The sequence below is a fragment of the Candoia aspera genome, chromosome 1 (assembly GCF_035149785.1).
Source record: "Candoia aspera isolate rCanAsp1 chromosome 1, rCanAsp1.hap2, whole genome shotgun sequence".
NCBI lineage: Eukaryota > Metazoa > Chordata > Lepidosauria > Squamata > Boidae > Candoia > Candoia aspera.
The window spans coordinates 81,860,716-81,872,942 of NC_086153.1; the positions used below are offsets into that span (position 1 = coordinate 81,860,716).

Here is a 12,227-nt window from a genome sequence, read left to right on the forward strand (position 1 = left end):
AAATACAAAAGAATGCAATTGGCTTCTTCAATGCATTCAATATATCCAAAGTAGCACTTAATTTTAACAGCACCTTTTATTGCTTGTATATAACCTGCCAACGCCTGGGCTAAAAATGCACACCAAAGAAAAGAAAAGGATTTTTACCAGCCTTACTAATTGAGCCAAGAAAGGACAAAGAAAAATTTGAATTTCAAGACACTTTTTTTCCATTTATTTTGTTGGCTTACAAAGATCGTTCTCTGTATCAGCCTCCTCCTCCTCCTCACTTGAGAATGTGAGAAAACATTTTGTGAAGTTCTGTATCTTGCTGGAAATACATTGAGGTACCTGCTTGTAGGTGTACGTAACTTACAAAGTGTTCACATCTATATTGTGAAATAAAATTAACATGTAGAAATGACAATCAACCTTCACTATAGTTTTTAAAAGTTAGGTATTAGGTGCAGACAAATCTGGAATCCATCCTGAATTACTCAATTCAGGAGAAGTTGGGGAGAAAGGCCACAGCTCTATGAGAGAAGAAAGGCTGCACATGTGGAAGGTCCTAGTTGCTAGTCTGAAATCCTGCCATTAACACAATATTGATCTAATTTATAAGGCAGAGTCCTACTGTCATAGGTTTGATTGTGAGATGATACCAGACCAAAACAGGAAGAATGTCAGTTTCTGTACAAATGGAATTTATTAGCAAAGATTTCTAGCAAAAATAAAGATTTTGTTAGAAAAGAGGTTTTTGGTCTGTACTGTGTTTGAAGCCTTACGATTCTTTTATGTCCTACTTCATTACCTAATCCTAGGTTTTTGTAGTCTATAATCTACTTCCCAACTTTCTCTTATAAAGCTTGTGTTTCTGCTTTGCTTTGACTTTTGCTCAACCTGCCTCCTTTTCCTGGATTTACAGATCTATCCCTGTCCCTCCCTATCCCCCATTGTCCCACAGTCCCAGGCATGGCTTGCTATAGTTGACTGAGTTCTGGATTAAGGTTGTCTCTCCTTAGCTGTTGTCACTGCTCTGGCAGTGCTCTGGGTCTTCAGCCTTACTTTCTAAAGCTTCCAGTGACTGGGAATTTTACCAGTGCTACTGGTGAATAGTGTCCTGGGCTACTCTGAACTTGCCCACATTTGGGGCACTCTGTCTTGCCAGAACATGGGTGTGTCACTAGTCTTCCACCAGCATCTGGGCCTCCTGCGAGAGCTCAGTCAATGTTCTTCCAGATGCTCTGTTGCAGCTAACACTCCTCGCTGCAACTCTGCCCCGCTCCTGTCAATGGCAAGGCTTGCCCTACTGATCGCCCTGTGCCTTCTCGGCTTTTAAAAATCCAATTTAAAGCATCCCAGAAAGTGGCTGTCTAGCTTTGATTTAAACACATCCAACGAAGGGGAACTTTCTTTGAGGAACTGATTCTACTGATAAATTGCTCTTACTGTGAGAGTTTTCCTAGTGCAGTCTGTAACTTAATTCCATTATTCTGTGTTCTGCACTTTGGAATGAGAGAGAACAGGTTGTAGTTTTCTTCTGCGCAACGTGCTTTCAAGTATTTGAAGAGTCCTGTCATATCCCTGCTCAGCTGCCTTCCTCAGTTCAAATCATACGCAGCTGCTTCTTCAATCTCTCTCCATAGGTCCTAGGCTTTAGGTCGTTCTCACTGACTTTCTTTGATCCTGTTCCAGTTCCTCTGAATCCTTCTTACAGTGTAGTGCTCTGAACCACAGTACTTGACATGGGGTCTGATCAAAGCAAAACCAAGTGGAACCATTCCCATGATTCCCAGATCATAGTTCTGTTGGTGTAACATAGTCACATTTGCCTTTTTTTGAGCCAAATCACTATTCCCAAATATTTTTTATCACATGTACCATTACCAAGTGGGACGCGGTGGCGCTGCGGGTTAAACCGCTGAGCTGTCGATCGGAAGGTCGGCGGTTCGAAACCGCGCAGCGGGGTGAGCTCCCGTTGCTCGTCCCAGCTCCTGCACACCAAGCAGTTCGAAAACATGCAAATGTGAGTAGATTAATTGGTACCGCTTTGGCGGGAAGGTAACGGCGTTCCGTGAGTCATGCTGGCCACATGACCCAGAAGTGTCCTATGGACAACGCCGGCTCCAAGGCTTAGAAACGGAGATGAGCACCGCCCCCTAGAGTCGGACACGACTGGACTTTACGTCAAGGGAAACCTTTACCTTTACCTTTTACCATTACCAAGCCAGGTTGCCTTGGATTTGATGTTTGTTTCCTAAGTACAGAACTTTGCATTTGTCTCTGTTAAATTTTATTTCCATTTTCTCAAACCTATCAAGGTGGTTTTTAATTTTACTTTTGCCTTCTAGAGCAGGGTTTCCCAAACTGTGAGGTGTACCTTCCTTGGGGAGGTGCAGACAGAGTCCAGGGGAGGTGTAAAGAACCTTTTGGTTACCTTGTTACAATAAATCCACCTTTCCCAAAGTTCCATTGTATTGTTTTCATTGTTCATTGGTGTTCATTTTGATGTTTGGATTTTTATGGGAGGTGTGTACGTTACGTTTACACTAAAGGGAGGTGTGATAGCCAAAGGTTTAGGAACCCCTGTTCTAGAGTATAAACTATCACACCCAAATTTATATCATCTGCAGATTTGATAAGCATTCCCTCCATCTCTTTCAGCCAAATCATTAATGAAATAAATAAATTATTTATCACTTAGAAAGTATTCTAACGTACACTTTCACCTATACAGTATATTACAATTATATCACGCTCTTCCTTTCAAATGCGGATTTACAATGCAGGCTTCATTCATACTATACTGTATATTATATAGTACTCACAAACTCTTTAGTGGCATCTAATGCATCTAACCATTACCATTAGAACATAACCAAGTTCCTGTGTCACAGCAAATCATGAATTCTGGCTTATTCCTGAACACCAGCCTGATTGCTCCTTCTTGGCCTTTCCTTTAATATAAACCTGGAAGCCACAAATAAGAATAGCTATGGATTATAATTAATTGCTCTCAAGCAAGCCACAGTCAAGAATCTAGTTGTATTTGGAGTTGGCGTATGTATTTTGGCATGCCTGAGAGCAGGTAACTATAGTCCCACATTTGAATGCTCTATTTGAGGCAACTCTCATACCTTCAGCCAGCTTCTCTTTTGGAAGCTGTAACACAAGGGTTGGCCTTAAACAGTAGTGCTATTATTGATGAGAGATGCTTCAAGAGCAGGGAGAACATTCAAGCCTAGCAAAAGTTCTTTCCTTTCTCTATGCTCAGTGCAAATGGACAGATGTATAGAAGAAATCATCTACGGCCTCACAGTACAAAAAACCACTGCAAATTATCTGACTACAATTTAAGAATCACTATGGTATGTGAATACTTATTTCACTACTATTGCAAAACTGACGATTTCAATTATAGGAACCCTTTTTTACTTAACACATTACTATGGTTATAACCTAAATGCCTCTGATTAAATGTAGAGATGGCAAGAGAGTCTTTTAGAAATATGTGCCAGATTTAATGAGATTCAAATGTCTATTTGAAAAGGGAGAAATAAGTTTAGTTGGAAAGAAAACCATGTGTTTTTATTATTATGCAAACTGATTGTTCCATTTCATGGAAAATGAATATATACAATATCATTGCAGGTTCTATTGTTTGGAAAATAAATGAATACAGTTGTAATCAAATTTGATGAGGGCTCTTGAAAAAGATTCTACAGGTAGTCCTCACCAACCATTCATTCAGCGACCGTTCAAAGTTACGATAGTGCTGAAAAAAGAACTTTACAGCTCATTTGCAGCCATTTATGACTTTCACAACGTCCCTCAGTCACATGACAGCCATTACAATCAGTATCCGTTGTCCTGTGCCTGTGGTTTTTAATTTCTTTCCTCCTTTGCAGAGCAGAGAGCTTGGAGAGAGGGATTGCAAGAAAGTAAGCTGTTTGCTCTTCTACGCGTCGGTCGCAATGTGATCAGGTAGCGTGGGGTTGGGAACCACAGCATGCTACACAAACAGCTTATGGTACTCTCTTGAAATCTCTTCCTCTCTAATTTCTCTGCTCAGGGTTGGGGAAAAGAAAAAAAAGCAAGCAATGTCTATAGGCAATCTCTTCTTTTCCTGACACTTTCATGCTGCCAGCACGATTGCATTGCTTTTGATATGTAGAAAAGCAAACAGCTTAATCTCTTGAAATCCTTCTCCAATTTCTCTGCTCTGCCTGTGTGGGGGGAAGGGTCAGGCAAAGGAGAGATTGCCTACAGAAATCACATTTTTCTCTCCCCCACTCAGAGAGGAGAGATTGGAGGGAAAGGGATTCAAGAGACTAAGCTGTTTGCTCTTCTACACACTGAGAGCAATGCGATCACACTGGCAGTGGGAAAGGGTCAGGCAAAGGAGAGATTGCCTACAGAAATTGCTTGCTTTTTTTTGCTCCCCCCTGCAGAGCGATTGGAAAGAAAGAGACTTCAAGAGAGTACTATAAGCTGTTTGTGTAGTGTGCCTGCAGCTCCCAGCCCTGGCTGCAGCACGATTGCGTTGCTTTCAATGTGTACAAGACAGTAGGCAGGCACCCAAGCATTCCAAGGGGCAGGGGAGTGGTTAGGAGGCAAACAAAAGCCAAAGGTGTAAAACGGACTAGTTTTGTCTCTTCCAGCTGGAAAGCACAGTTCCAGTCCTGTGACTTCCCTTTTAGCAACCACTTCACTCAGTGGTGGGGTTGCTGGTCCCAATTAGGATCATTAAGCGAGGACTACCTGTACCATGGAAATGTGAACACGGGTGTCATCAAAGCTCCTAACAGAAAGCTGGCCTTACCTCCTTTTGCCTGCATCAGACACCGAATGGCTTCCTCAGCTTCCTCTGGGGTGGTGGTTTTGATCTGTTTTACGTTATATGGCTTACTAATTCCAGTTCGTGACTTTGGCTTGCAAGCAAATGTAAAAACAAAGCAAATATAAAAAGAGAGTCTAGAGGGAAAGTACATCCTGTTAATATGTTTTCTACTACAGATTAAGGTTACTATGGTAACTAATCATTTTGGCCGGGTAAAGAGGTTGAATTTAATTGTCCCCTTTTCACGTGTTAATGGTTGCATTGCCTAAAGGAGGAACTTGCCTGAACTTGTTTTAGTTTCAGTTTCCCTTCTGTGTAGGCTTGCAGAGAGAATGCAGCTGAGAGAAATCTCTCCTCTCAGCAAACAGCCTTTAAATATGTTTGTTTTCTGTAAATAAAATTATTTTTATAGAAATGCCTGGTATGTGACTTTTCTGATCTCTCCTGGGCCAAATGCTTTCTAGCACTCTGCCAACACATCCAACAGGTAGCTCTTCAGTAAAGCAGTATATAAGCATGAGAGTAGGCTTGTTTTTTTCAGGGGCCAGCACTTTTCTACTGGTCACACCTTCATGAAGGTTAATCTTCGGCATGTAGAGGAACACCTCTTCTTACATATTCCTTTCCTTTTCTTGGTTGCTGCCACCATACACATATTTATTATTTTAAATATTCTTCATCTGCTTTCTACTTAAACACGCTCAAGATCAATCTTCCCTAGCTAGGTGCTCACTGGAGGTGTTGGATTATAGTTTCCACCAACCCAGGCAGCATGTCCATTAGAGATCATGCCAGCCCACTTCATCCAAAGAGCACTAGGTTGGAAGCAGGGTCTTATATTTTCCAAAGATATCCTATTTAGGGGGCTGATATTGGTGATTTGATGCTCAAGATCTTCTTAGTATTTTGGTGCTTCTCGTAAGAGAACCTTAGCTTAATATCATACTGAGTAAACTGTTGTTGTTGTTTTTAGTACTTGAACTGATTGCACTGAGCTACTCACTGGTTGCTGTGGTGCTCCTGGAAGAAGCTTTGCTGTATGCAAGATGGAGAAGGAGCAGCTTCCTGAAGAGATGGAACCATCTGATGGGGATTTTTTAATGGACACTGCAGATGTAGGAAAAACACATAAATAACTTCTTAATGGGAGGTGGGGTTATGAAAGTAAAGAGCACAGGTGAAATGCTACAAATCCAATATTGACAGGTTGGACAGCTTTTGATTTTAGAAGTTCTGAGAGTGTAGGAGAAGGCTGGAGACAGAGCTTGGTAGACCTGGCTACACTCCTGTCATAGCTAGTAAGGAACTGTTCTATTTGCTTCTCTAAGGGACAACTGATAGGGAAAAAAAGAATCTGGACTTGGATATCTACCTGGGAGTGATGTACCTATGGAGGTAGGTGAAAAACCAACTTACACATTTTTTGTTGCCAAATTAAGCAAATTCTTCTGCTTCTGTTAGCCCTAACTTAACAGAAATTGTGGGTGAGGAAAAATGCACAAACTCACCCACACTGCTGTTTCTTACATATAAAATGCTAAACTGGGGTTGCATTCAGCAATCTAGTTCGTTAATGTGCATGTATGGGTTTTATATAGTTCAAGCAGATGCAAATTTCTGAATATTACTCAAAACCATATTGTTTTACTCAAAAGATTCCAACAATCTGAAAAACAATATTTTTTTTACCCCTACAACCCCAACATCAAGCAGCTAGCTGAAAATCAAACAGCAACAGATACAGGTATCAGCAGGCTAAAACAATTTCTTGTCATGCCACTTAAATAAGGTTTGGATAACAGCGTGAAATGGTTGTCCAGAAAGGTTCTTTGTACAGGGCACAAAAATTGGCTTTTTCTGGCAAAGAACTTAGAGGAGACTAGATGCAGACATATTGTTATGTACAGTATGTGCAACCTTGCTTTCCTCATGTATTCAGGGGCTGTCGTTTCAGAAATCCGGACACCATTTTTCCACTGAGTGGAATCTCTTTGAGAAAGAACAGAGACTCTTACCTGGTGGGGGAGGTCGCTGTGGTGGCTGAGGCTGCCGAGGCCTACCAGGCACGGAGAGAGACCTGGTTGGGGAGCAATGATGGAACTTCCCACTTTCTTCAAACTCTTGTTTTAGTTCAGCCAGGTCAGCATCATCTAGTGAACAGGGCAAAAGAATATAAAATTAGAAAACAAAATGTCACCAAGAGAAAATGATGACCTTGAAATTAAAGGGTTACCCATGAAGGAAGGAAGCTGAGAACTAACCAAACAACACTTAAACATGTGTTTGCTTCATGAGGAAAATTCCCAAGGATTCAATGAGCCACATTTAATCATTGTCATCTATCAAATAGCAATGTATCAGAGTTAATCAAGTGACCCACTCATTGTTTCCTGTTATTCCTAGTGGTGATACAACTAGTGGTAAGGGAAAGATTAGTTGGAAATTAAGCGGCCTGTTCTGTTAATTCTCCATGAATGATGGCATGAAGTTTGAGCCACATGACTTACTCAGAAAGCATTATAATAGAGATTTCCAGCAAGGATATAAGTGCATATTCAGTGTGCATATAATACTCACAAAGCAGTAAATGCAAAAGGTATGGCATAGATATTCAAACACCTAAATCATCCTAATCAAGTTTGTTCATTAATCCTTAAGAAGACCTCAAATTAACTGGTATGATACATCTGCAGGGCAACATCACCCTGTCCCAGACAGTCTTAGTCATTAACATAAAAACATTTATATAATTATCTGAACAGCTCTAACAAACTTTGTCCACATAATTGGGTTTACTTATTCCAATAAAAAGCCTTCTTCGAATGGCCCAACCAACTTTTATGACTATGGCTTCATTTGTCTTTCATCATGAAAGGATGGATACCTTTATTTAGATATGGCTTTCTTCCAGCAAGATGTGATTTGTTTGCATGTATGGTAGATGCCATGCTCACATATTCAGATCCATCCCCCAACTCTTCCACTGCTGATACCATTTCTGTTCCAAATGGTATAGGAGGCAACATCTCATCCAAATAATCATCTTCCTCATCTAGGATATCACCTAAATTGAAAAATGTTACAGAGGAATAAGGAAGGTGAAGAATATGTTATTTTCTTTAACATTTCAGCTAAGGAAAAGGGGATGGTTTTTACAAATTATATTGACCTGCAAAGAAAATAGCCACCCACCCAGATCAACCTCCCAGGAGAAAGAGACCTCCTGCTCAACGCTTATAATTTCAGCTACATTTTAGGCCACATACCTTCTGATTCATACTCTAAACTTGAAAAATCAAAACTTTCCTCCAGCAGACAGGAATTTGCTGTGGGTGACATAGGAGCGATACTGTCGCGTTTCCTAGCAATTTCCTCTTGAAGACCTTTCAGCCAATCTTTGGTTTTAGGACAAATCTTCACAATCCTGCCTTTAATCTAGACATAAAAATCCCAATACACTATTTTTCCTATAATCAGTCAAACTATTACTCATAAGCAAGACCTAGATATTAACACAATGTAAGGTAATATCCCATTCAGTAAACTGAAGACAAAAGACTTTAATATATATTTAAACAACATGGCTATTATTGCAGATTAGAGAAATTTGACTCTTTCAGGGATATATTGTTGTGATATGTATCAATAAATGGCCTTAACAGAGTGCCATTCCTCCTCATGCCAACTGCTAAAGAATAAAAAAACTGGAAGCAATTAAGCTAAATATCCTGGGTTCTCTATATATAATTTTCTATGTTTTTTTGTTCTGTTTCTATTTGGTTATATTTGTATCATTACTGCTTATAATGAAGAAGGACGTCAATGGTCCCTATATTCTAGGACGAAAACCAACTTATTCGTATTTAAATAGGCAGTGATTGCCAAGTTCTCTCTAGTGGTCAATTAGTAAGTAATTATTTCCCAATTTGCATTTTCTGAAAGCCTCCTTAAAAGACAGCTAATTTGTCTAAAGTTTCCAGGACAGTATGGAAACTTTACTCCACTCACCCATTATATACCTTAAAAGATCAGCCTGCAGATGTTTTTATGAAATCCATACACAATAGGAAAATAGGGGGGGGGTTGGTAATTGCAAAAGGTGGCATATTAAAACTAACAAACTGACTGTGTCATGACCTCCATATAAAAGCTCATTCCATCATAAATGAATGTATTCCTTAAAGTATCAAAGGAATCTTCTTGATTGGAGGTATTTTCTGGTCTAACAGCTTGACATTTTCAGATCAATTCTTTGGAGACCATTTTAGCAGCTAACATTTTAAAAAGTTTATCAACCTGAAACTGCAAGCTGGTGTTCAGGGAAATGTCAACACTATATGAGAAGGATGTCTGTAATTGCCATTGGTGAAAGCAAAGCAAACAGTTAATGTTGGCTGGCTTTCTCTGAACAAAATAGCCACCATGAAGGATGCTACTTGGTCACTCAGGTATTTCAAATAGTACAGGCAGCTTGTTTGTTGTTTTACCTTGATGCCATCCACATCAAGAACGTGAAGAGCAGATCTGCTTTCTGAAAATGTAACCAACATTTGACCTCCATTGATCCTAACAAGAACAGACACAGATCAAATAAACTCTATATCTGCAGATTACTTTCAGAATTTAGCTTGTTGCATTCATTCAGAATGAATGCTTCTTAAGAGCTGAGATTGAGCTACGTCACATTACCCCTCTCTCCTCAGATATACAAGGAGAGATTCATTCACAGAAATGGGAAAAAGAGAAAGCATCAATAACTCGGATTCCCTTTTCATTAATGGTTCTTATGTATCATCTAAATTGAAAATATAGGAAGAGTCCTGTAGAAGCAGATTAAACCTTTTCCAGTCTAGCCTCCTCCTTTCCAAAGATGCCTCTAGGAAGCTCACAGAAAGGGTGTGAGGGCCATGACACCTATCCTCTCAATTTCCTTAGTAACTGACATGCCTGTCTGAATATCCACCATTGTGAGATGAGGACCTTATGGGTAAAGCCAACACTTTTTGAAGGCAATACTGTCCTAACAGTCAGAAATCACGCTGAGACGAGGAGTAGGTCTCTAGTGTTTATTACTGCTACATTAGACAGAAAATCCTAACAAACTGAAGAAGCGTGGGAAAAACCCAGACAGATAAACCCCGAAAGTTAAGGTGGGTCTGATCTGTGTCTCTTTGAGTGGCTGCTTAATTCCTCAGTACTACGCATGCGTTTTCCCCCTTGGATAGAGGCCCCCTCCTGCTTGCCATCAGTACTCATGACAAATACTGTTCTCATATGTTTGGAGCTTCCTAAACAAGGAGTGATAGCCCATGTGGACCTTATCTGCATTGTGGTTCATGTAGCTGGTGGCATATGGTTGTGGGAAGTCAGCTCTGGGGGGTGGAAAGGGGATGAGGTTTCTCACCTCCTAATTATCTTGTTTAAAATCAATAGTTTCTAATGGGATGAAACTGATTCTCTGAAAGCAGAATCCCCAAGAGGACTCTTGTCTCTTCTCCTCCCAATGGCCTTGCCCAAGACTGCTAGGAGGCAGAGATGGATGGACAGGGATCTGTATGAATGGGACAAAGAATCTCTGGTATATGTATGTGATGGGGGGTATACATGGATATGAATAGATGTGTGCAGTATGAGAGAGAATGGTGTGTGCACATGTAGCCCCTGAGTGTGATATAGTAATGACAAAAATCCAAGGATGTTTGACATACGTTGGGAAATATAAAAGATTATAAATTAGAGCATACCATGGAAAGTTTTTTGTTTGGAGCATTAAAGAATCCACTGATCTGACTGCCCTTATTTGACTTAGGGTGAAGTCCATTGAAACTCATTATTTAGAGGTTCAATGGACTTCATAATAAATAATAAAATAATAAATATTATTTTAAAGTGCTTTTGTTTGCTTTCAAGTACCATTCAGGGAATCTGTCAAACTTGCCAGAGCAAATTTCTAATCAGCCACCAAATAAGCAGATAGGAAAGCTGAGTTGTTTCTTCCTAAAAATAGTGGATTAATAATTGAACATTCATCCATTATTATTGAACTATTATTACATTAACATGTTTTCAACCATGTATGTTCTCTAACTTCATTATATTTTTATTGGCATGGATCCCAACTTTTTACTCCACAATGTAAAGGAAGTTCTGTTAATAAAAGGAGAGTTATTATTTGTTTGTTAGATTTATAACCCACTCTTCTTCTGGAGTTCTATTCATGGAATGTTTCCTTATATATGGAGAGTCTCCTTCCATGAGGGAACACTCTCCTCAAAATTAAGACCCAAGTATTATTTTCTAAAATGAACATCATATTTTACCTGACAAGCACAACAGTGCCATACGTCTCAAAGATCTGCATAAGCTCTGTATGCAAGTCCTCAGGAAATTCATCTTTCTCTTCAGGGGATGAGTACAATAGAGACACAACTACTGTAGCATCTAGAGGTCCCTGAAAAGATGATACGTCCTGGAAAACATTATCCCGAGCAGACATATCAACCTCTTGGATTTCCACTTCCACAATAGCTAAAACAGGCCTATGCAGAGATAACAAGGGAAGGAAAAAAGTTAATAAGAATTACAGGAGATAGATAGGAGGACAGAAGATAAAATGCTGACATGTTACTGAAAATCCGTTGTATAACACAATCTATTTGGAATCACTTGGACCGACTTAACATTTACCATTCGGTTACCTGGTTTCTCAAACTATTTTGCAGCATAACTTATATAGCACATCTCTGTTTAATAACAAAAAGATATATGTACGTGAGCATGACCTTATAAATAATTGCCCAACGGGGGAAAAGACAATGAATAAGTAGCCACAGGGGGGCTTGAAATTATTTTTTGATTACATCTACTTATTTACCTACCCAAGTTGACTTGATGCAATTTCCAGAAGTCCAGAAACACCAATTAAACAATCCTAACAATTACTCTGTTATTTAATTTGGCAGAGCTACTCTGTGGCACACGAGGTAGTTTTTTGCTTTGACTCTCAGATTGTGTCTATGTATGTCCAAGTTTGTGTGCAGCTAAGATACATATAGAATAATGAAGAATGACATAGAGCAGGTTAGGGTTAGGCCCTCCAGATGCTGCTAACTAAAACTCCCAGCAGCTCTAGTCAGTATGACAATGGTGAATGGCAGCTCTACCACTTCTGCTCCAAAACTGCTTCCATAGGAAACAAGATACCAATTTTGATTGGTGTAGGAATATTTTGTACATTCCATATAGTGATTCCACAAAGCAGCATGAAAATGTTAAGTCCTTATTCGCCATAGGATCTATAAAAGGCTTGATGTTCCTAAGAACCTGGCAGAATACTACAAGGGATAACATAAGAATCCCCTCTGGAATTCCTTTTGAAGTTGCAAAGCATGGCAATATTGTTGTGAGG

The 12,227-nt window shown here is 39.6% G+C and overlaps 1 protein-coding gene across 2 annotated transcripts in view; it reads right to left on the reverse strand.

Moving 5' to 3' along the window:
- SYNJ2 (synaptojanin 2) overlaps positions 1-12,227 on the reverse strand; it is a 63,188-nt gene that overhangs the window by 4,026 nt on the left and 46,935 nt on the right. For both annotated transcript variants that reach the window (XM_063308082.1, XM_063308089.1), the window contains exons 19-25: positions 11,140-11,358; positions 9,307-9,385; positions 8,086-8,254; positions 7,704-7,883; positions 6,835-6,969; positions 5,823-5,926; positions 4,802-4,910 (exon numbers count right to left, since the gene is read on the reverse strand). In XM_063308082.1, the coding sequence (XP_063164152.1) occupies positions 4,802-4,910; positions 5,823-5,926; positions 6,835-6,969; positions 7,704-7,883; positions 8,086-8,254; positions 9,307-9,385; positions 11,140-11,358 (995 nt within the window). The remainder of the gene's footprint in view (positions 1-4,801; positions 4,911-5,822; positions 5,927-6,834; positions 6,970-7,703; positions 7,884-8,085; positions 8,255-9,306; positions 9,386-11,139; positions 11,359-12,227) is intronic.